The 24,716-nt window shown below is 36.6% G+C and overlaps 1 protein-coding gene and 1 long non-coding RNA gene across 2 annotated transcripts in view; both read left to right on the top strand.

The window, feature by feature from the left end:
* The window catches only part of PIGX (phosphatidylinositol glycan anchor biosynthesis class X), a gene marked incomplete at its 5' end in the record, with an annotated part of 36,458 nt that extends 17,465 nt beyond the window's left edge, over positions 1-18,993 (top strand). The window contains 4 exons of the mRNA XM_082722612.1: positions 1,169-1,310; positions 11,981-12,194; positions 14,680-14,780; positions 18,603-18,993. Of these exons, the coding sequence (XP_082578738.1) occupies positions 1,169-1,310; positions 11,981-12,194; positions 14,680-14,780; positions 18,603-18,746 (601 nt within the window). The remainder of the gene's footprint in view (positions 1-1,168; positions 1,311-11,980; positions 12,195-14,679; positions 14,781-18,602) is intronic.
* Positions 18,994-22,200: 3,207 nt separating this feature from the next.
* LOC309848816 lies at positions 22,201-24,228 on the top strand. Its single transcript, XR_014303307.1, has 2 exons — positions 22,201-22,374; positions 22,603-24,228. It is a non-coding gene; the product is annotated as an uncharacterized lncRNA (long non-coding RNA).
* The last annotated feature ends 488 nt before the right edge of the window (positions 24,229-24,716 follow it).

Raw genomic sequence — 24,716 nt, 5'->3', positions numbered from 1 at the left:
CAGACTCTGTGCTGAGCATGGAACTCAGCTTAGGGCTCAGTCTCACAACTCCAAGATCAGGATCCAAGCCAAAACCAGGAGTTGGACGCCCAACTGACTGAGCCACCCAGGCACCCCATATGTTTAGTGAGTTTTGATGGGATACTGAACACTGTTAATGTTGTAGATACGAGCATTTTTTAGTGTGTTTGTCTTATTTTTTTCTGTTAGCAGTTAAGTTACTTGTTTATCAGCTTGATTATGTTAACCTTTTTTTGTATAGGTCTAAAGTTAAAATGGCCTTTACTACAAGGCTAATTTAAGAGTCTGAGCTAGCCGAGCACCTACTACAAGGCTAATTTAGCCACTAAGGCCTTACCCTATTGGTGTCTCTACCAAAGGCTGTGATCTCTATACTTTGGTTGATTGGAATGCAAATTTCTCCCAACTGTGTGGAATTTTCTAATTTTTCATATTCAGTTTTCTGGTCATTCTTTGTACCATCTTTTGGAATTACACTTTGCTTTTGCTTTTCTTACTATTCAACAAAAAATCAAGGGGAGTTCAACTCAGATTTATAGAACTCTTTCTGCATAGTTCCCTCCTCTCTGGAATTTAGCACCTTGACTTCCAGCCACTTTAGTTTCTCTTAACCTCTGTCTCTGTTTTATAATTTAAGCAAAACCACCATGTTGTGCTTTGGATTTCCTTCCTTGCATTTGGTCCCAAATGTGCCTTCAGAAAGAAAGCTGGGACAATTATACATTTAGGTCTATAATCTGTTTCAAATTAATACTTGTATATGGTATGAGACTGAGGTCAAGGTTCATTTTTTTCTACATAGGTATTTGTTTCAGTACCATTTGGTGAAAAGACTCTCTTCTCCCCATCAAATCATGTTGGTACCTTTATTGCCATATAAATATGTGTGTGTCTATTTTTAGACTATTTCTTTCTGTTGATTGTTGTCTGTTTTCATACTAATACTATACTGTGGCTCTTGACAGAAGTTTATGAAAGATATAATTGAGTGATTCTGACATGAAATAAATACTTACTTGACTTTATAATGTTTTGAGAATAGATTTTGAGTTTGAAATACAGTGTGTCCACTAATTTGAATGTAATGTTATGCTGTCTCATTTACAACTGAATGAAGAGATATATTTTAAACATGCTTCTCTTACAGAGACCTTTTAATAAAAGTGAAATTTGGAGAAAGCATCGAGGACTTGCAGACCTGCCGACTCTTAATTAAACAGTACATCCCGACGGGACTTTTTGTGGATCCATATGAGTTGGCTTCATTAAGAGAGAGAAACATAACAGAGGTATAACTATTAGAGGATTTTTTTTGGAGAGATTATTTTAGGAATGCTGTCATTTGGATTAAGGAAAAACAATAGACAAGACAACATTGTACTTTTTATTCATTTTGTTTAAGTGCATAAAGTAACCCTTTTTTTTTTTAGGTAGTATGGGAGTATTATTTTAAAAATGAGTGATAATGTGTCAGACTTGTCAGTAATAAGCCAACTGAACTGAGCTAGTCAAAATGGTTTTTGTTAGAATTGTTCCTAGTTTCATAACTAAAAAAATTATATATCTTTGAGAAGGTTAATGATTATAAATACTGCTTCAGCAGCATTTGACAGTATTGTTTGAGTGACTTATACATCAACACCTGTATAATTTGGATGTGGGAGGAAAGGAAGCTGATATTTATTGGATATCTGTATGTCAGATATCATCTTCTCTTTTTTTTTAAGGAAGCAATAGATAAAGATTATGTCCCAAACCCATGCGTAGACCCATTTTTGTGTGTGTGTGTGATTTATGTTTTTTATTATTTTTATTAACGTATAATATAGTATTTTCCCCTGGGGGTATAGGTCTGTGAATCGTCAGTTTTACACACTTCACAGCACACACCATGTCACATACCCTCCCCAATGTCCATAACCCAACTACCCTCTTCATACCCGCCTCCCCCAGATCAGTCTTTATAACAACCCTAGAAGTATTATTTCTCCATTTTATAGATAAGGAACCTGAGGCACAAAGAGGCCAGGTAAATTATCCAGGATCACACAGGTAAATGGAAGAGCCAAGAGGTATATCCAGGGTTGTCTAATTATAAAGTTGTTCCTTTTTCCAGAAATGAATTTTATTCCTTAATTAATGGGTTCTCTGACTTTTGGTAAGAATCACTTGGGGCCACTTTTTGTGCAGATTATGTCTTCCTGGGAAAGCTTAATTCAGTAGGTCTAGATTGAACCCAAAAATCTGTTTTAACAACTCAGATAATTCCTATTAAGAAATTATGGCAGGGCCTGGGTGGCTCAGTGGGTTAAGCCGCTGCCTTCGGCTCAGGTCATGATCTCAGGGTCCTGGGATCGAGTCCCGCATCAGGCTCTCTGCTCTGCAGGGAGCCTGCTTCCTCCTCTCCCTCTCTCTGCCTGCCTGTCTGCCTGCTTGTGATCTCTGTCTGTCAAATAAATAAATAAATCTTTAAAAAATAATAATAATAAAATAAAAAATAAAAATAAAATAAAGAAATTATGGCAAACAACATCTTCATTCTTAAGATTATAATCTATATGTGAATATAAAAGAGGCAAAATAGATATACTTGGAGTCATTTATGATGATAGTTTATAATTGTGGTTTAGGCCAATTTCTTCACCTATTTTAATTACTTGTTTATCAAGTAATTATTTAATTATTTAAATTTTTTGAATAGGTGATTATATTCTCATCGTTCAAAATTTAGGAGATATAAAAAGGTGTACAATGATAAGCATCCACCTATCTTGACCCCCATTCACCAAGTTTCTTCCTGTGTTCTGTTTTTTTGCACACATATTACAGTTTAAATAAACATGTTCACTTATATGGCGGTCTCAGTACATTTGCACATGTAGACAGACCTCATTGCTTTTTCCCTCATTCCTTTCCTTCACTGAGTCATGAATTCTGAATGAGGCTTTTAAAATTTTAAATAATTGGTTTCAGATTTAAATGTGGTTCTTGGCTTATAGGGACATGGATTGGAATCATATTTAAACCTACTTAATAAAATTGCCTACAACGTTTTAAGAAAATGGAATTTTTTTTTTTTTTTTTTTTTTTTGCATAGGAGTACCCAAAAAGAGATCACATGCCCACCGTCTTGGGATGAGATTGGGGTATGTGCAGATTAATTGTAACTAGAAAACTGGGCAGGCAGAGGATGCCACTCTGGATTGATTGACAAGCTTTTCTTTATCTTAATTTTCTGTTTCCTACTTTTCTAATCCCTAATTATAAGCCCTCTAAGTGAATTTACTTTTTCATTTCAAATAGATGTCTCATTTGTGACACATAGATAATTAGAAGCTGATTTCCTGATATAGGAGATGCTATTTCTTTCTGCCTAGCTGAGTTGAGACTGTGGCACAATCCTTTGTGTAGAGAAACTTTGTCTCAAGAAGTATTGAGGAGTATAACTGGATAGAAGGAAATTTATATTTAGGGAATGATTTATACTTATGTATTTAGATTGAGATCTTAACTATTCCATGAGATAAAATTTGTGACTGCAGCACATAGAACAATGGGTTCAAATTAAATGAGTTATGGTGGCAATAAAATGTTTTGTAAGGAGTTTGTGATGGTTTGTGAGCAATTTGAAAATAAATACAGGCCTTAAACAGAGTCATAATGAATAAAGCACTTCACATGAATCTCACTTCATTTTTATGTAGGGCTATTTGATATATTTAATAAAAACCTCTCACGTTCTTTGAAAAAGGCATAATATTAGATTGAAGCTTATGAAACTGCTGTTCTGTAGGTCAAAATGGAAATGCTGTGCTTTTGAAATCATAAATTTTACTCAATCAAAGTATGTAATAATAGGACTTAATGCCCTCACCAAGTTGGAGGACAGGGACCAGATTTACTCTCCCACTTGAAATAACCAAGAAATAGACAAATTATATGAAATAATGGGAAAGATTGTTGAATACCAAGCAGTGAGGACAGTGATGTCTGAAATTAATGGAAAATAAATAAGATGAGCTCTATGACTGTCCCAGCTTATCTCTTATTGCCTGAAGAGTTTTCGAGCTCTAGCATAGGGAGCAAGAACCCAAGCAGAGCCTAGTGGACTGCTTGAGTTTAGGAAATGAACATGAAATCCTGGGAAGACAAAGGTCACCAGAATTGACAAGGCAGTATAGAGAGAGCTGCACAGAGACAACTCCAGAGATCCATAAAAGGTTCCCTTCAAGTTCATAGTTGAGTACTGATTAGTGCATTTTTGTGAGGAAACTACTTGCTTCTGGGAAAAGACCTTATGAAAAAATTAGAGGTTACAATGTCAGACACTCACATAGGGCCAGTGGTAGTGTTTGTTCTCAGCAACCATGCTAGGAAAAGCCTCATAATTCATTGGGCATTCAGTAGAGTAAGCAGAAGAACTTTTACTCAGTAGTGGGGAATATTTAGTCCCCATGACAGTTCTGTTTAACAAATCTTAAAAGCATGACCTGTTTAAAAGGTCAAACTGTTTATAAGTAAGTTTACTGCATACAAACAAAGCTCAAGAATTCTTATAGGAATACAGCACCCAACAATATCAAAACCACAGTGTCTTGATTCTAATAAAAATTTTGATGCAATGATGGGGAGAAATATGGCCTGTAATGAGGAGATAAATGAATCAATCAAAACCAATCCAGAACTGACCCAGATGTTAGAATTGGGCTATGAAAACAGTTACAATAACTGTATTCCATATGTTAAAAAAATTAAATACAGATATGGAAGATATATAAAAGGAGAACGTTAAACTTGTGAAGATTAAGACTACAGTGTATGCGATAGAAAAGATTCTAGATAAAATTAATGGCATTTCAAACAGTGCAAAAGAAAAGATTAATAGATTTGAAGACATAGTAATAGAAACTACCTAAAATAGATTTTTTTAAAAAGAGAGAAATATAAAAAGTGAATAGAGTGGGGGGCGCCTGGGTGGCTCAGTGGGTTAAAGCCTCTACCTTCGGCTCAGGTCATGATCCCAGGGTCCTGGGATTGAGTTCTGCATCGGGCTCTCTGCTCAGCGGGGAGTCTGCTTCCTCCTCTCTCTCTCTCTCTCTCTTTCTCTGCCAGCCTCTCTGCCTACTTATGGTCTCTGCCTGTCAAATAAATAAATAAAATCTAAAAACAAAAATGTGAATAGAATAATAGTGAGTTGTGGGACAACTTCAGGTGGCCTCCTATACCTGTGGTTGGACTATGTTGAAGAGATATCTCTATCTCCATGTTCCTTTCGTTGTTCACAGTAGACAAGCTGTGGAAACAATCTAAGTGTCCATCAACAGATGAGTGGATAAAGAAAATAGTATGAAAATAGGATACAATGGAATGTTATTCACCTATAAAAAAGAAGAAAATCCTGCCATTTGCTACAAGCTAAGTGAAATAAGTCAGAGAAAGACAAATACTGTATGATCTCATTTGTATGTGGAATCTAAAAAAATCCTGAAATCATTGAAATAGAGTAGATTGATGGTTGCCAGGAGCAAGAGTGTGGGAGAAACAGATGAAGGTGTTCAAAGAGTATAGACATCCAGTTATAAGATGAGTACACTCAGGGGTTCTAGTGTATAGCATGGTGACTATAGTTAACAATAGTGTGTTATATATTTGAAGATTGTTAAAAGAGTATACTTTAAAAGTGTTCATCAGGGGTGCCTCGCTGGCTCAGTAGAGCATATGGCTCTTGATCTTGGAGTCATGAGTTTGAGCCTTGTGCTGAATGTAGAGATTACTTTAAAAAGTAATAAAATAAAAGTTTTCATTGTACACACGCATACACATAAGAGGTAACTATGAGTGATGATGGATGTGTTAACTAACCTTACTGTGGCAATCATTTTGCATTATAAACATATTTCAAATAGTGATGTTGTATGCCTTAGACCTATACAATGTTATATGTCAGTTATATCTCAATGAAGCTCAGTGTGGGGAGTGGGGTAGGGAAGGTGTGATTGGAATCTCCAAGGACAGAAGAGAGAAATGGAGATGGAAAAAAATTTAAAGAAATAATGGCTGAGAAATTTCCAAATTTGGTGAAAACTATAAATCCGTATGTCTAAGCTGCTCAAGTACCAGAAACATGAAGAAAATTATCCCGAGGTGCATGTACTCAAATTGTTTAAAACAGTGAGAATGAGGGGCACCTGGGTGGCTCAGTTAAGCATCTGACTTTGGCTCAGGTCATGATCTCGGGGTCCTGGGGGTAAGCCCCATGTTGGGCTCCATGCTCAGTAGGGAGTCTGCTTCTCCTTCTCCCTCTGCCCCTCTCTTGCCTTGTGCTCACTCACTGTCTTTCTCTCTCAAGTGAATAAAATCTTTAAAAAAAAAAATGAGAATGAGAAAAAAACTTTAAGTTTTTATTTAAATTCCAGTTAGTTAACATACAGTGTAATATTAGCGTCAGGTATACTAAATGGTGATTCAACACTTCAATATATCACCCAGTTCTCCTTATAACAAGTGCACTCCTTAATCCCCATCACCTGTTGAACACACCCCCCCACCACCATCTACCTCCCTTCTGGTAACCATCAGTTTGTTCTCTTTATTTAAGAATCTGTTTCTTGGTTTCCCCCCCCACCGCGCTTTTTTTTTAATTCTCCTTGTTCGTTTGTTTTCTTTCTTAAGTTCCATGTGCGAGTGAAATCATATGGCATTTGTCTTTTTGTCTTTCCCTGACTTATTTCACTCAGCCTAATACTCTCTAGCTCCATCCATGTCATTGCAAATGGCATTCTTTTTTATGGCCGAATAATAGTCCATTGTATATATATATACTACATCTTTTTTTTTTTTTTTTAAGTAGGCTCCCAGGCCAACGTGGGGCTTGAAACCACAGCCCTGAGATCAAGAGTCACATGCTCTACCAACTGAACCAGCCAGACACCCCTGAATCTTCTCTGTCCATTCTTTAATTGATGGACTTTTAGGCTGTTTCCATAATTTAGCTAAGAAAATGCTGCTATAAACATCAGGGTGCATGTATCCCTTTAAATTAATATTTTTGTATTCTTTGGGTAAATACCTAGTAGTGCTATTGCTGGATCATTAATTTTTTGAAGAACATTGATACTGTGTTCTAGAGTGGCTGTATCAGTTTGCATTCCTATCAACAGTGCAAAAGGGTTGCCCTTTCTCTATATCCTTGCCAACACCTGTTGTTTCTTATGTTGTTGATTTAAGCCAGAGAATGAGAAAATTTTAAAAGTGGCAAGAGGGAAAGAAAAACATAAAATATAAGGGAAAAAAGATAACAGGTTTTTGTCAAAAATAATGCAGACTAGGGGCGCCTGGGTGGCTCAGTGGGCTAAAGCCTCTGCCTTCAGCTCAGGTCTTGATCCCAGGATTCTGGGATCAAGCCCCGAATTGGGCTCTCTGCTCAGCGGGGAGCCTGCTTCCTCCTCTCTCTCTCTCTCTGCCTGCCTCTCTGCCTACTTGTGATCTGTCTGTCAAATAAATAAGTAAGTAAATCTTTAAAAAAATAATAATGCAAACAAGAAAATAGTACAACACCATCCTTAAAGTATGGAAAGAAAAGAAACCTGTTGATTTTGAATTCTGTATGCAGTGATAATATCTTTCAAAGTGAAGGTGAAATACTTTTCAGACATCTAAAAGAATTAATCACTAATAGACCTCCACTATAAAAATGTTATAGGAAAATAATATCAGATAAAATCTGTATCTATACTAGGGAGAGAAGAGCACTTGAAATGATAACTACATGGGTAAATATAAGACTTTTCCCCCTTATTTAAATTTTTTATTTATCAGATAATTGAAAAAAATAATATAACATTCATACCATATGTAAAAATAAAATGCATGACACCAAATATCACAAAGTTGGGAAGGAGAAGATGGAAGCATACTTTTATAAGGTTGCTATTCTAAATGTGAAGTAGTTTAATACCACTTAAGTGTAGACTGTGCTACATTAAAGATGTAAACCTTAAAGTAAACATAAAAATAGCGAAGAGTTTTGGGGTGCCTGGCTGGCTCAGGTGGTGGGGCAAGGCAACTTTTGATCTCAAGGTCATGAGTTCAAGCCTCACATTGGGCCTAGAGCCTACCTAAAAATAAGTAAAAGTTAAGAAAAACACAAAGAGTTTTAGCTAGTATACCAGCAAAGCAGATACAATGAAATTATAAAAAATATTCAATCCAAAAAGCAGAGAAAGAACAGAAAAGGACAAAGAATGTATGTTAAATATAGAAAACAAGATGATACATTTCAACTTAACCATATCAATGGTCACATTAAATATAAATGTCTAAATATCCCCATTAAAAGACAGAGATCATCAGATTGGATAAGAAAGCAAGATCCAACTGTATGTTGCTTACAAGAAATGTTTTATTTTAAAACATTTAAATTTTAAAAGAAAAGATATGGAGGTGCCTGGGTGGTTCAGTGGATTAAGCCTCTGCCTTCGGCTCAGATCATGATCTCAGGGTCCTGGGATCAAGACCCGTATTGGGCTCTCTGCTCAACAGGCTCTCTCTCTGCTCAATTGGACTTGCTCTCTGCCTGCTGCTCTGCCTACTTGTGATATCGCTCTCTCTCTCTCTATTCAATAAATAAATAAAATCTTTTTAAAAAATAAAAGAAAAGATGTGCTCACACTGGTCAAAGGAAGCTGAAGTGGGATTATTAATTTTAGGTGAAGTGGATTTCAGAGCAAAGACTATCACCAGAGCTAACGGAAGGCATTTTGATAATGGGATCAACGCAGCAGGAGGAAATAATAACCATAAACATTTATGTACCTAATAGCACAGATTCAAAATGGATGAAGAAAAACTGGTAGAACTGTAAGGTATAACAGACAAATCTATACTTACAGTTGACGGTTTCAGTACACTTTTCTCACTAATTGATACAGGAAATTATTAAGACTTTATAAGATTTGAATAAAAATGTCAACTTGACCTAATTGGCATTTATAGACCACTCTTCCCAGCCACAGTGGAATATACATTCTTTTTAGACATACATGGAACACTTGCCAAGATAGAGCATATTCTATGTCATAAAACAAGTCTCAATATATTTAGACAAATTCAAGTTTCACAAAGCACATTCTTTGACTACAGAGGAATTAAAGTAGACATTAAGAATGGAAGGATCTTTGGTACCTGGGTAGCTCAGTTGGTTAAGTGCCTGCCTTCATCTTAGGTTATGATCCCGGGATACTGGGATCGAGTCCCATGTCGGGCTCTCTGCTCAGCTGGGAGCCTGCTTCTCCCTCTCCTTCTGCCAGCCACTCTGCCTGCTTGTGCATGAGCTCTCTTTATATCTCTCTCAAATAAATAAAGTCTTTTTAAAAAAGAAAGAAAGAAAGAAGAAAGCTCTCTGGAAAAGGCTCAAACATTTGGGAGCCAATCAACATACTTCTAAGTAGTCCGTGGGTCAAAGAAGAAAGCAAAAGGGAAATAAGGGATTTTGAACTGAATAAAAGTGAAAACACAATATATTAGAATTAGTAGGGTGCTGCTAGAGCTGCATTTAGGGGGAAATCTGTAGTCCTAAAATGCCTGTTTTAGAAAGAAGAAAGATCTCAGATTAGTGATAGCCAAGCCTCCCTAAATTATAAAAAGAAAAGCACGTGAAACCAAGTTAAGTAGGAGAATAGGAATAGAAAAAACAGCAGAAATCAATGAATTAGAAAATAGAAACACAATAGGGAAAACCAGCGAAACAAAGCTGGTTCTTTGAGATGGGTAAAATTGGTGAACCTTTAGCCAGAGAGATCATTTTTTAAAATGTACTGTTAGAATTAACATTGCAGTGTCAGAAAAGTAGTCTACATTTCATTTTTTTATAAAGTCATATTTTTATATCGTGTAAGTTGTTCAAAAGCACCAATTACTGTGTCTTAATTGGGAGAATTTTTTCCTGTTTTTGAAAGAACTAGTTTATAAGAGAAAGATCTGGCAAATGTTACAGACATGGCACAATTTCATAGCTTAACTCATTTAACTTAGCTCTGGTGGTTTGTGACGTGTTAGTTGAGTATTGTGAAAAGGAATAGGTTCATGGCTGTTAACAAGTATATGCTCTTGTTTGATGAATTTTTTGTGTATCATTTCGGTTTTTTGTTAATACATTATTGCTGTTTACCCAGGCACCCCTAAGAGAACTATGACTATTTCTCTGAGGAGGAGAAAACTTAGTGGAGATGTTTGAGTGACCCTTAGTGAAATAAGGAACAGATTTATTGTAGATACTGTAAGCAAGGACAGTTGCGAATGTTAAAGACCAGAGCATCGGACTTCTACTTATAAAAAAGGAATGGGGATACCTAGGTGGCACAGTAGGTGGAGCGTCTGACTCCTGGTTGTCGGCTCAGGTCATGACTTCGGGGTTGTGGGATCGAGTCCTTTGTTGAGCTCTGGACTCAGCACTGAGTCTGCTTAAGACTCTCTCCATCTTCTCTCTGCCCCTCCCTCCCACACTCTTGTTCTCTCTCTCAAATAAATAAATCTAAAAATAAAAAAGATATAACCTTTTAACGGAAGATAAAATGATATGACTCAAAGTAATAACCTCCATTTTAGTCATTGAGCGTATTCAGGCAGCGGCTGGATTCTTGAACAATGCCCTCATTGACAGTGGTTTAATTTAATCACCTTTAAAGTTCATTATGACTCATAAGATTATATTCTTTGCCCTTTGCCAATGAACTTTTTTATTCCTGTGATTAACAGGGAAGGAAAAACATGAAAAAATACAGCACTTGGTGTCACTCTGAAACAGAAGAATTAGGATGTTTGCCATTATGTGAAGACTTTAATTCTGTTTTTGTTTTTGTTTTTTCCTGGAGATATGTAAGGGCTTCACATAGAGAATCTAGAGACAAGTTGTATGTGTATACATCTGTACATAACACATACACACAGACTCACAGATTATGTAGTGTCTGTATATATGTATGTATAAATATATGTGAATGTGAGTGTATGTATGTATGTTTATACAGAAATATGTGTGGGTGGATAGATATACATACATATATAATATGTACTTACATTATAATTTAGGACTATTTTCTCTCACATATGCATTTTTAGTTTTGGAATAGAATACCTTTTTCTTTTTTAAAGATCTTTTTTATTTCTTCATTTGAGAGAGAGTAAGCAAAAGCTTGAACAGGGGGGAGGGGCAGTGGGAGAGGGAAAATCAGATGCCTCCCTGAGCTGGGAGCCCAATACAGGGCTCAATCCCAGAACTCTGAGATCACGAACTGAAGGCTGAAGGCTGAGCTTAACTGACTGAGCCACCCAGGTGCCCCTAGAATACCTGTTTTAAAATGGTTTTTACCATATTATTTTTTTAAAGAATCATTTACTATTTTCCTTTTAACTTTTTATACCTAATATGGGAAGAATACTGACCTTTGCTTTGACTTCCTCACCACAGTGCTCTGTCTTACTCATTGCCATCTTACCTACTTTTCTGAAGAACAGGAAATTACCAGAATGATACCAATCATTTCAACCAATACTGGGCTAACTGTTTTTGTCATATTTTCATTTGTGAATACAGCATCATTTAATATTTATTAAATTTAACAAATATTAAATGATGCTGTATTCACAAAATTTCTCTTTTCTTATTACCTGTTTTGTCACCTAAACAAAGCTTGATAAGGATATTATAAATACATAATTTCTGTTATGGGGAAATTTCACACCCCAGAGTATAATTTCCTCAGTTTACTTTTAGTAAACAAACTTTTATTAAACATAGATCACATCTTATTTTTCTATTTAAAATTGAGGATAGAATGAAATGGGAATTGTTTATAGGGGGAGTGAATTTGACATTTCTGTTCATCAGTATAGCATTCTTCTGGTTTTATTAATCTTCTCTATTTCTTCTTTGGATTAATATTTGTTTTCTTTTTGATAGGCAGTGATGGTTTCCGAAGACTTTAATATAGAAGCTCCCAATTATTTGTCTAAGGAATCCGAAGTTCTTATTTATGCCAGACAAGATTCACAGTGCATTGATTGTTTCCAAGCTTTTTTGCCTGTGCACTACCGCTATCATCGGCCACATAGTAAAGATGGAGAAACCTTTATTGTGATCAATAACCCTGATTTATTGATGTATTGTGACCAAGGTGAGAGTTGCAAGTCTTTTCTGCGGGTTGAAAATAAAAATAAAGGTATGATGGCAAGTCCAAAGTCAAGGACAGGGGTGACAGAAGGTTTCTTTTTACTTTCCTTTTTAACTTTTTTTTTTTTTTTTAAGAAGATTTTATTTATTTATTTATTTATTTGTCAGAGAGAGAAAGAGAGCACAAGCAGGGGGAGCAGCAGAGGGAGAAGGACAAGTAGGCTCCCTGCTGAACAAGGAGCCTGATGTGAGATTTGATTCCAGGACCATGACCTGAGCCAAAGAAGAACTGACTGAGCCACTCAGGCAGCCCCCTTTTTAACCTTTTCATTGTAAAATACACCATAGGTATAGAAAAGCTTCACAAATAAATAGTTTAGTATATTATTATAAGGCAAAGACCCTTCCTTGTAACTACCACCCAGGTAGAGAAATAGAGCTTTACCAGTCACCCTAGAAGCAGCTGTGTGTCCCGTCTCAATCATAACCTCCTCCTTTCCTCTAAGACTAACCCATATCCTGACTTTTAATCAGTTGCTTATGTTTCTTTATACTTTTTCACCCAAGTGTGCATTCGTGGATAGTAAAGCCTCATCTTCCCCATTTGAAGAAATGTGTTTCCACTAAGTCTCTTAATTTACAAGTTTCCCCTCTTTCCCTTTCTTTTTTTTAGATTCACCTGTTGAGAAACCTGGGTCATCTGACCTGTCTAGTTTCTCATAGTTGGGGTTTTGGTGATTTTGCTTATGCCATTCATCTAGCCTCTTTATTTCCTGGAAATTGGCTGCTGGCTCCAGAGCTGTGATCAGATTCAGTTTGATTCTTTTGACAAGACTATAGGTGGTGCTGTGTTCTTGTATGAGGACTCATATAATGTCTGGTGTGTTTCTTTTTTTTTGGCCATTGATCCTCTGCCCTTGTGCTGCTTTCTATTTCTTTATGCTGATTTGCGGGACTTACAGCTGTTGGTGTTTTGTCTACTTGTATAGATTTTTTGTGTTTGAGGGAATACTTTACCACCTAGTTTTGTGTAAATGTTAGCCATGAGTTTTTGGTTTGGGAAATAATTGTTCTTTCTGTTTTTATGTGTGCATTTGAATTAAAAAAAAACAAAAAACAAGGAACTATGCTTCCTCATTTTCAGTCTTCCTAGAATCAGGACTTTAAGAAGTCCCTTTCAGATTTTGGTGTTTTTTGTTTTGTTTTGTTTTGTTTTTAAGATTTTATTTATTTATTTAACAGAGATCACAAGTAGGCAGAGAGGCAGGCAGAGAGAAAGGAGGAAGCAGGCTCCCTGCTGAGCAGAGAGCCCGATGTGGGGCTCTATCCCAGGACCCTGAGATCATGACCTGAGCCGAAGGCAGAGGCTTTAACCCACTGAGCCACCCAGGCGCCCCCAGATTTTGGTTCTTTGTGTCTCCAAATTTAGGTTGATTAGAATATTCACAAATCAGTAGCACCAAAGATTGGGAGATAGTAAGTTTTTTGGTTTTTTGTTTTGTTTTGTTTTGTTTTTTTTAAAGATTTTATTTATTTATTTGACAGAGAGAGATCGCAGGTAGGTAGAGAGGCTGGCAGAGAGAGAGAGAGAGGGAAGCAGGCTCCCTGCCGAGCAGAGAGCCCGATGTGGGACTCGATCCCAGGACCCTGAGATCATGACCTGAGCCGAAGGCAGTGGCTTAACCTACTGAACCACCCAGGCGCCCCGGGAGATAGGAAGTTTTTAATCATACTTTGCTGCCATGATAAATTTCATGATGAGAAAATAATAAACTGTTCAACTTTGTTAGATCTGTTCATCCAACCTAGTTTTTTTTTCTTTCAATTACTCAGAATAAAGTTTGGAAAAGTGTCCTCTGCTGGAGTTCTGGTATTGTGTTTTGTTTTGTTTTGTTTTGTTTTTTTAGTCTGAATGTTCTTTATATGGGTTTGTTTAGTTTATGGAAATTTTTTTCAGTTGTATGTTTAGGATCTGTTAATTTTTCTGAGTATATGTTATACTTCAAAAAAAGTTTAAGTTAAAGTTTTTAAAAAATTATACCTACTGGGGGCACCTGGGTGGCTCAGTAGGTTGGGTGTCTGCCTTTGGCTCAGGTCTTGATCTCTACATCCTGGGATTAAGCTCCACAGCTGGCTTCCTGCTTAGTGGGGAGTCTGCTTCTCCCTCCCTCTGCTCCTTCTCTCTCTCAAATAAATAAATAAATAAATAAATAAATAAATAACATCTTAAGAAAAAAAAGTGGCACCTACTGTAATGGGATTTATTAAGAACTCATGCTTAACTTCTGTACAGTCTTGGTAATTTTGTAATTTCTTTGGCATCCTCTTAGAACAGGTTGCTGAAATAAAACGGCATGTGATAGATGGATTCAGGTCTTGTACATTGTGTGACAAAGAGTATGAGTACTCATATCTCAACATGGAAGACTGGCTTAGTGTCTAGTCCAGATGCATGTTTTCTGATATGATGTTCTACCACTTTTTCTCAGAGTTTCCAATTTTGAAATGCTGGGCTCAGTCACAAGTGGCAGCTCCTTGTGCTTTGAAGAATAAGGATATATGCCAGTGGAACAATATGAAATACAAATCAGTAAGTTAATATTTTGAGGTGTTTTTCAATCATGCTGCATTATTTAAAACTCATAATGTTTCTGCCACATTTAAGGGATTAGCATTTTATATTCTACCATTAAAAGCTGTTTTTTGTTTGTTTGTTTTTTAATTTTTTAAAAAAGATTTTATATATTTATTTGACAGGGAAAGAGAGAACAAATACAGGGAGAGGGAGGCAAAAGGAGAGGGAGAAGCAGGCTACTGCTGAGCAAGGAGCCCAATGTGGGGCTCAGTCCTAGGATCCTGGGATCAGGACCTGGGCCGAAGACAACTATTTAACCAGCTGAGCCAACCAGGAACCCTTTGTTTGTTTTTAATGTTGTTTCTTTGCTACTGATGGCAACAATGGCTCCTCATTTCCGTAGAGTCATAGAATCATTTAATTTGGGAACTGGAGATTTAGGGTTAGTTCCATGCCTTATATTAGTCCAGAGCCCAAGTAAGCTAATATGCTTTTTAAACGTGTGGAGTAGCAACAAATAACAGTGCTATGTCCATCTGGTTTTACTTTATCTAGAAAAATGTTTCCACAGCTGATGTCAAAGAAATCACTGCCTATGTTTTTTCCAGGGGTTTGATGGTATCTTGTCTCACATTTAGGTTTTTAGTCCATTTTGAGTTTATTTTTATGTATGGTTTAAGAAGGTGGTCCAGTTTCATTCTTGGTTTTACTTTATAGGTACTTTATTTTATTTAGAACTTTTTATTAACTTTTGAACAACGAAGTCAATTAGTTAACTTCAATATATTACATAGAAAAAGTGAGAAAAGAGAAATAAAGACTCCAAGTAGTAATATTTCAACTATGATAAAGTTTCTAGACAGTTGTATTGCAATTTATATATCTAAATCCAGGTTGTGGCCAGCCATTTTGATAGTTTTGACCCCGACCTTGTTTTCAGTTAATAAATTAGGTAAGTATTCTTATTTCATTATCATTGGCTTTGTCTGAGGAGTGTACAGTTTTCTATTTACCTTCTTAAGTTATCATGGTCTACTTCTCTCTGTTCAGTGGCAAGTCTTATACAGCCATCTCTCTTCTTTCCCTCTTTTCCTAACCTTTCCTTCCTCTTTTATGAGCTGCATTTTAACTGATGGTTGTACTATCTGTTTGTGTTTCACTTTGACCCTAATTCTCTTTAAGGTCTGCCTCCTTTGGTGGAATAGCACAATCTCTGTCAACATTCTTACAATTTACTTTTACAAAGAGTCAAATGAGTCTGCAGTAAAAGTAAAATAAATTAGGGGCGCCTGGGTGGCTCAGTGGGTTAAAGCCTCTGCCTTCGGCTCAGGTCATGATCCCAGGGTCCTGGGATCAAGCCCCACATAGGGCTCTCTGCTCAGCAGGGAACCTGCTTCCTCCTCTCTGTCTGCCTCTCCGCCTACTTGTGATCTCTGTCTGTTAAATAAATAAAATCTTAAAAAAAAAAAAAAAGTAAAATAAATTAAAATGTTAAGCCCACAGTCAGATAAACATAAAGCAGATTTGTTTGTATGTGCTGTTGGAGATTATTATAGATTTGAAGTATTTTCCTTGGAGTTGCTTTGAAGCCTGTCTACCAGCTAGCCTAGAGAACAACTAGTTACCGTTAAGTCTTACTATAAAGCACTGCTATTTTGTAGTGGGGAACTCTCTTAGAGCTGACAATTGTAAGAAGTATGACTCTGCTAATATGTTTTGTAGTATAGAGTTGCTTTTGAGTAGATTTCCATTAGCATATGGAACCTGAACTTTTTTTACACTCTAAAATACATCTGGAGAATTACATGTGATTTTCTTATGTGAATGAAGAGTATAATTAGTGTTTACAATTTATTAATTTAAAATACTGGTAGTGTGCATTGCTACAAAATAAGTAATTACCTTATTAAAACATTCTGAATTCAGTTCTCTTTTAGACCATGTAACTTGAAATAAAAGGTCTTAATGAACCCTTTGATTTATGTGTGTGTATGTTGTGTTAACATTTCTTGTTTATATATATCAGGAAAATAGGTGACCATCACTGAGGTGGTGATCTACACTAAGTCTTGTTTGTTTAAGACACCATTTTTTTAAAAGATAATTTAAAAGAAAAAGATAAAGATAAATAAAAAGATAAAAAAATATCTTTTTCTGGGCACCTGGGTGGCTCAGTGGGTTAAGCCGCTGCCTTCGGCTCAGGTCATGATCCCAGGGTCCTGGGATCGAGTCCCGCATCAGGCTCTCTGCTCAGCGGGGAGCCTGCTTCGTCCTCTCTCTCTCTGCCTGCCTCTCTGCCTACTTGTGATCTCTCTCTGTCAAATAAATAAATAAAATCTTAAAAAAAAAATCCATAATATTAAAAAATATATAAAACAGTGAGCATTTAAAAAAAATATATATCTTTTTCAAAAAATAATTTTAAAAGATAATTTGAAAAGATAATTTTCAAATTAACATTTGTTTTGGATGTGAAATTATACTCCAGATATTTATAAAAAGGAACCAAAAATAAGAGCATTCCCAAGTTACCTAAATTTTAATATTTTTAAAAACCGATTTTATTGGGGCGCCTGGGTGGCTCAGCGGGTTAGGCCTCTGCCTTTGGCTCAGGTCATGATCTCAGGGTCCTGGGATCGAGCCCTGCATCAGTCTGTCTGCTTAGGGGAGAGCCTGCTTCCCCCTACCCCGCCCCTGCCTCTGCCTACTTGTGATCTCTGTCTGTCAAATAGATAAATAAATCTTTAAAAAAAAAAAAACACCCCGATTTTTTTTTCTTTTTTTATGATTTTACTTTCTTTTTTAAAAAGATTTTATTTATTTATTTGACACACAGAGATCACAGATAGGCAGGGAGGCAGGCAGAGGGAGAGAGGGGGAAGCAGGCTTCCCGCTGAGCAGACAGCCTGATGCAGGGCTCGATCCCAGGACCCTGAGATCATGACCTGAGCCGAAGGCAGAGAGGCCTAACCTGCTGAGCCACCCAGGCGTCCCCAAAGGCAGAGGCTTAACCCACTGAGCTACCCAGGTGCCCCGATTTTACTTATTTATTTACCAGAGATTGAGGGAGAGAGAGAGAGCACATGAGTACAAGCAGGGGGAGCGGCCAGCAGAAAGAGAAGCAGGCTCCTTGCTGAACAGGGATCCCGATGCAGGACTCCATCTGACCGGGATCATGACCTAAGCGGAAGGCAGACAGTTAACCGACTGAGCCACCCAGGTGTCCCTAAAAAACTATTTTAAACCACAAAATTTCCTAGAGTTTTTATCCTCTTTATCTTCAAAACCAAATAGAAAATAGAAACCAAGTTGAACTGTAGGAGAACTGTTTTGTTGGTCAGGATGACAGTGACTTTGATGTTTTAACAGTAAAAGACACATTCACTGTGTAACTTGTAATAATAGACTTTTTAAAGGTATTTTGGAGAGAGAAACAGCAAAACAGAAGTGATTGGATACTTTAGCTTTATTGTTGTTTTAATGTTTTTCCTTTAGGGCTTTGACTGAGAGATAATTCTGTATTCTAATAGAAAGGTAACAAAAAGAAGTAAATGTTTATACTGATTACAGAGGTGACAATGGCAGATAGCTAACATCAGTAGAAGTAGAAATCAAAATTAATGAGAATTTAAGGATTATTGTGATGAATCTGATTCTGTTACATTAAATGAAATGTTGAATCCAAAAGAATCACTCAAACAATAATGTTACATGTAGTGTAGCATTGGCTGAAAGATACTAAAAGAAAAAAATTACATTAAAAGTCAAAGAACTAGGTCTCACCTTAGGGCCTGCATTTTAGATGTCTCTAACCTCTCTCTCTCTCTCTTTCTCTAGGTATATAAGAACGTGACTCTACAGGTTCCAGTGGGACTAACTATACATACCTCCTTAGTGTGTTCTGTGACTCTGCTCATTACCATCCTGTGTTCAACTCTGATCCTTGTGGCTGTTTTCAAATATGGCCATTTTTCCCTATAAGTTTTGTGGAGCTTAATGCTTCCCATAAACCTAAATAAGACCTATTTACTTGTGATCAGAAGTGTTCTTCTAGGGGTGCCTGGGTGGCTCAGTCGGTTAAGTGGCTTCTTCAGTTCATGATCTCAGGGTCCTGAGATCCGGCTCCTTGCTTCACAGGAAGCCTGCTTCTCCCTCTCCCTCTGTTGTTCTCCCCTGCTTATACTCTAGCTCTCAAATAAATAAAATAACATGTTTAAAAAAAAAAAAAGGAGTGTTCTTCTAGAATTATGTCGTTTTTGTCTTCATTTATGGCTATAATTTTGTGTACTAGAGGAAATTTTGGACCATTTTCAACCCATTCCAGAATTTAGTACTCTGTTGTATAGACCATTGATAATCTTCAAGCAAGTACCAATAGGAGAGGAAACTTAATTTTGTTGAATTTATATTTATTTTGTGAGAAGTGATTTCAGTTTCATTTCGGTCATGAAAAGAGTACTTTATGTGTTAGAGACAAATTATTCTTATTTTATGAATAGAAACATTTTAATTTCAGCTAAAAATTGAGAAAATCATTTTAAATGAGAATAAAATATTTTGGATGAATCAGTTTATTTAAACATTAGTTTTATAAGAATATTAAAGTTACTCATCCAGAGTTTAAAGAAAATAAAGTAGGACAGCTAAGAAATTATTAATATCAAGATTGATTATTCCTTAAAGCATTTCTATTCTCTTTTTGTATTTTATTTACTGTTTTGAATATATGAATGGCTAGATGAAACTAAATACTAAGTACTAAGATACAGTTTTTGTTTAGTACTGAATTTGTCAGGAAGACAATTCAGATTGTCATTTTAGAGTATGTTTTATTAAGTTGTACATTTATGAAAAAAAATATTTTTGTATCCTTTGCTCCATGCTGAACTTGGGTCTTAAACTCATGACCCTGAGATCGAGTCACATGCTCTACCGACTACTGCCAGGTACCCCTCTTTTGTGTATCTTCAGTGGCTTTTTTTTTAAACAAAGGTTCCTATTCTACTGTTTTTCTTGGGGAAAAGTTATAAAATAAAGTGCCATAAGCTAATTAAAAAATAAAAAAGTGGGGGTGCCTGGGTGGCTCAGTGGGTTGGCCCTCTGCCTTCCACCCAGGTCATGATCTCAGGGTCCTGGGATCCTGAGCCCCACATCAGGCTCTCTGCTCAGCAGGGAGCCTGCTTCCCCCTCTCTCTCTGCTTGCCTCTCTGCCTACTTGCGATCTCTCTCTGTCAAATAAATAAATAAAAATCTTTAAAAAAATAATAAAAATAAAAATAAAAAATGTATGGGGCACCTGGCTGGCTCAGTCAGTGGAGCATGTAACTCTTGAACTCAGGGTTTTGAGTTTGAGCCCCATGTTGAATGTAGAGATTACTTAAAAATAAAGTCTTTGAAAAAAAATAAAAAAAAAGGCAATGGGGCACCTGGGTGGCTCAGTGGGTTGAGGCCTCTGCCTTCGGCTCAGGTCATGATCCCAGGGTCCTGGGATCGAGCCCCACATCGGGCTCTCTGCTCTGCAGGGAGCCTGCTTCCTCCTCTCTCTCTCTCTGCCTGCCTCTCTGCCTACTTGAGATCTCTGTTTCTCAAATAAATAAATAAAATATTTAAATAAATAAATAAATAGGCAAGCACGTCCTTCTGTTTATATGGGGCAATGCTTTGAGGACAAGCATGTTCCAAAACAGAAGCCAGTAAACCAGGGTTTGTTTGCAATGTTTGTTTCATAGAATAATGGAATGATACATATTTATATATGCTAGCACCGCTTAGCTTCCTAAAACATTCTGGTGTTTTTATGGGAATAAATCTTTCATAATTTGACATGTATGACTTGATGAGTCATAATAGTTCTTTTTGAAGGTGTGTTTAAGAATGTAAATATTGAAAAAGCAACCGAGTGCCATGAAACAAGAAATATTTTTTTTTTAAGATTTTATTTATTTATCAGAGAGAGAGCAAGCACAGGCAGATAGAATGGCAGGCAGAGGCAGAGGGAGAAGCAGGCTCCCCGCCAAGCAAGGAGCCCAATGCGGGACTCAATCCCAGGACGCTGGGATCATGACCTGAGCTGAAGGCAGCCACTTAACCAACTGAGCCACCCAGGCGTCCCATGAAACAAGAAATATTAGAGACCACTAATATTTCAAACCCAATCTAATTTTATACTTATTTAGTATCTTCTTACAAGAAAGAATTCCTGTTTTTTACAAGCATTTCTTTCACAGTGGGATTAGTATGGGGACACTGAAATGAAATTACGAGACCAGTGCTCTAACCCCTGAGCTACGGAGCCTGAAATGAAATTATATGTCAGTTAAAAATCAGTAACATGGGGGCGCCTGGATGGCTCAGTGGGTTGAGCCGCTGCCTTCGGCTCAGGTCATGATCTCAGGGTCCTGGGATCGAGTCCCGCATCGGGCTTTCTGCTTGGCAGGGAGCCTGCTTCCCTCTCTCTCTCTCTCTCTGCCTGCCTCTCCATCTACTTGTGATTTCTCTCTGTAAAATAAATAAATAAAATCTTAAAAAAAAAAAAAGAGTATATGTGGGGAAAAAAAGAAAGTATATGTGGGGGGGGCAGAATATATATATATATAAAAGAATATATATAAAATATATATATTATATATATAAGAATATATATAAAGAATATATATAAAAGAATATATATGTATGTGTGTGTATATATATATATTCTATATATTCTGAGCCACCTATGCGCACCAAGCACATATTTTTTAAATCAGTTTTGTAATTCTGTGTATGCCTTTTTTTGTTTAAAGTGAAAAAAATGGGTACTGTCCTCTTGGTCATTTTGTTCCAGTATTTGTATATATATAAAATATATATATTCTATATATATAGAAATACGTATTTCTATATATAAATAAACATATGTATTTATATATGTATTTTATATATTTATATATTATTATATATTATATAATTTATATTATATAATTATTAATATATTATATATTTAATATATATTTCTATATATATACATATTCTTTTGTATATCAGAACCAAGTTTCATCAGTATTTAAATGAGTTTTCAAGTTAATATTTGAGATGGTGGCCTGGGATATGATTCAGCCATTTATTCATTTACACAGGTATTCAAGGGTGTAATAAAAATGTGAAAGTGAATGAAGAGTACTTTGATATGACTCTTTGCCTAATAAATGGTTGCAGATGACGTCATTTTTTTTTACATTACTTTTGATAGAATATTTCTGGTTTTGAACTATTTATTATCTTCTTTGGATACTTTGAATAAGCACTTTATTTTTTTAACAAGTTCTGTGCCCAACATGGGGCTTCAACTCATGACCCTGAGATCAAGAGTCACATGCTCTACCAACTGAGCCAGCCAGGCACCCTAAGCGCTGTATTTTTAATTTTTATTTTTTTAAGGTTTTATTTATTTGACAGAAAGAACATGAGAAGTTGGGGGAGTGATAGAGGGAGAGGGGGAAGCAGGTTCCATCCAAGAACCCTGGGATTATGACCTGAGCCAAAAGTAGCTGTTTAACGGACTGAGCCACCCATGCGCACCAAGCACTGTATTTTTTAAATCAGTTTTGTAATTCTGTGTATGGCCTTTTTTGTTTAAAGTGAAGAAAATGGGGACGCCTGGGTGGCTCAGTTGGTTAAGCAGCTGCCTCCGGCTCAGGTCATGATCCCAGCGTCCTGGGATCGAGTCCCACATCAGGCTCCTTGCTCGGCAGGGAGCCTGCTTCTCTCTCTGCCTCTGCCTGCCATTCTGTCTGCCTGTGCTCGCTCGCTCTGCTCTCTCTCTCTGATAAATAAATAAAGTCTTTAAAAAAAAAAAAAGATTTAAAGTGAAGAAAATGGGTACTGTCCTCTTGGTCATTTTGTTCCAGTATTTGTTGAACTTTTATGGTTTATTTTTCTTAAAGTGTTAGGTTATGTTTGTTCAGATAAACAGAGATATGAGTTACTTCAGCTAAGGGTGGTGATGGGGCAGAGATGCATGCACGCGCGTGTGTGTGTCGGTGTGTGTGTATGTATCTAAGCCACTCTACCAGGAATTTAGATTATTTAGCTAGGTCTCATGGAAGATGGTAGATATATGGCTTGGAAACTAGAAAGATCTAATGCAGCTCTATTGATTTCAGAATATAATGAGTTTAAGAACGATTAGAGGAAGATATTCTATTTATTTTAGTTACTCATATTTTGATAATTGGTGCTCAAGATATGGAGATAAATTAGGGTGAGATGACTAACATCTTTCCACATTATCCTCCAAACTTAGAAAATATACTACTGGCGGGTAGTTGAATGTAGGGTTTGGTAGGCTGTGAGAGAATGAGATAATATGGATTAAATATGCTCTTCAGGATTGTCCTAACCAGTGATAGGATGGGTAGGTTTAGCTAGCTATCTGATTTCTTACGTCTCACACCTAATTTCTGGAATCAGTCTCCTCCTGAAGTATATCTTTTGAATGAGTTCCTTTAGTAGGTCTTTGTCTTTTTTAAAATTGAAGTATAACTGACACACAGTGTTACATTAGTTTCAGGTGTACTGCATAGTGCATAGTGATTCCACAAGTCTATGGTTTTGCTCTGCCTCCCAAAAGTGTAGGTACCATTGTCACCATACAACACTGTTACAATACCGGCAACAGTCTCTGCTTTTGTCTGATTCCTTTTTTTTTTTTTTTTTTTAAGATTTGATTTATTTATTTGACAGAGAGAGCAGAAGAGAGGGAATACAAGCAGGGTGAGTGGGAAAAAGAGAAGCAGGCTTCCTGCCAAGCAGGTAGCCTGATGTGGGTGGGGCTTGATCCCAGGACCCTGAGATGATGACCTGAGCCGAAGCCAGACACTTAATGACTGAGCTACCCAGGTGCCACTGATGATATCTTTCTTTCACCTTCATATGACTGATAATTTAGCTCAGTCTACATTTGTAAGTGTGGTTATTTTATCTTGGTACTTTGAAAATATTTCCCACTGTCAACTGGCACCCATTGTCTCAGTTCAGAAATGTTCAGAAATTTAATAGTTGTTTCTTTGTAGGATATGTTTTTCCTTTCCGGTTACTTTTTCTATGGTTTTCTGCAGTTTGATGTTGTTGTGTTTGAAAAGATCCCTTTTACTTATCCTGGTTGGGCTTTATTTTGCTTCCTGAATCTGAAGATTCTTGTCTTTACTCAGTTCTAGAAAATTCTTAGCCATTATCTCATCATTTACTGTCTGTCCCTTTTGTATTCTCTCTTCTCTCAGAGTTCTTGCTAGGTGTATGGTAGACCCTCACAATATATCCCTAATGTCTCTCGATCTTTCTTTCATATTTCCTTTGTCTCTGGGCTGCCCTTAGTAATTTCTTTAGATCTGTCATCCAGTTTACTAATTCTCTCTTCAATGTGTAATCTACTGTTTAACCCAAACATTGGCTTTGGTTGCAATTACTAAATTCTTTATTTGTAGAAGATCTACTTGTTACTTCTCAAAGCTGCGTGGTCATATTTTTTAAAAAGCAATATCTTGTATCTTACTCCTGTATTATTTTGTTTAATCATTTAAATTTATTTTATTTTAAAAGATTATTTATTTATTTGACAGAGGGATAGAGACAGGGAGAGAGGGGACACCAGCAGGGGGAGTGGGAGAGGGAGAAGCAGGCTCCCTGCTGAGCAGGGAACTGGATGCAGGACTTGATCCCAGGAATTTTCCCTTCTGTTCTTCCATCTGTATACTACATTTTCCATATAGCAATCTAATGAGCTTAAAGTATAAGCCAGATAACTTCACTTCCCTGTTTGAAACTCTTTAATAGCTTTTTGAAATAAATCCAAACTCCTTAGTATGGCATTCAAGATTCTTCTTGACCTGAATCTTACCTACTCTATAATGTTTTTTCACAGTACACTACTCTTGCACTAAGCTCAGGCTACACCGGTCTTCTTTACTGATCATA

Source organism: Mustela nivalis (assembly GCF_964662115.1).
Source record: "Mustela nivalis genome assembly, chromosome: 1".
Taxonomy (NCBI): domain Eukaryota; kingdom Metazoa; phylum Chordata; class Mammalia; order Carnivora; family Mustelidae; genus Mustela; species Mustela nivalis.
This window is presented reverse-complemented; position numbering and strand designations above follow the sequence as displayed.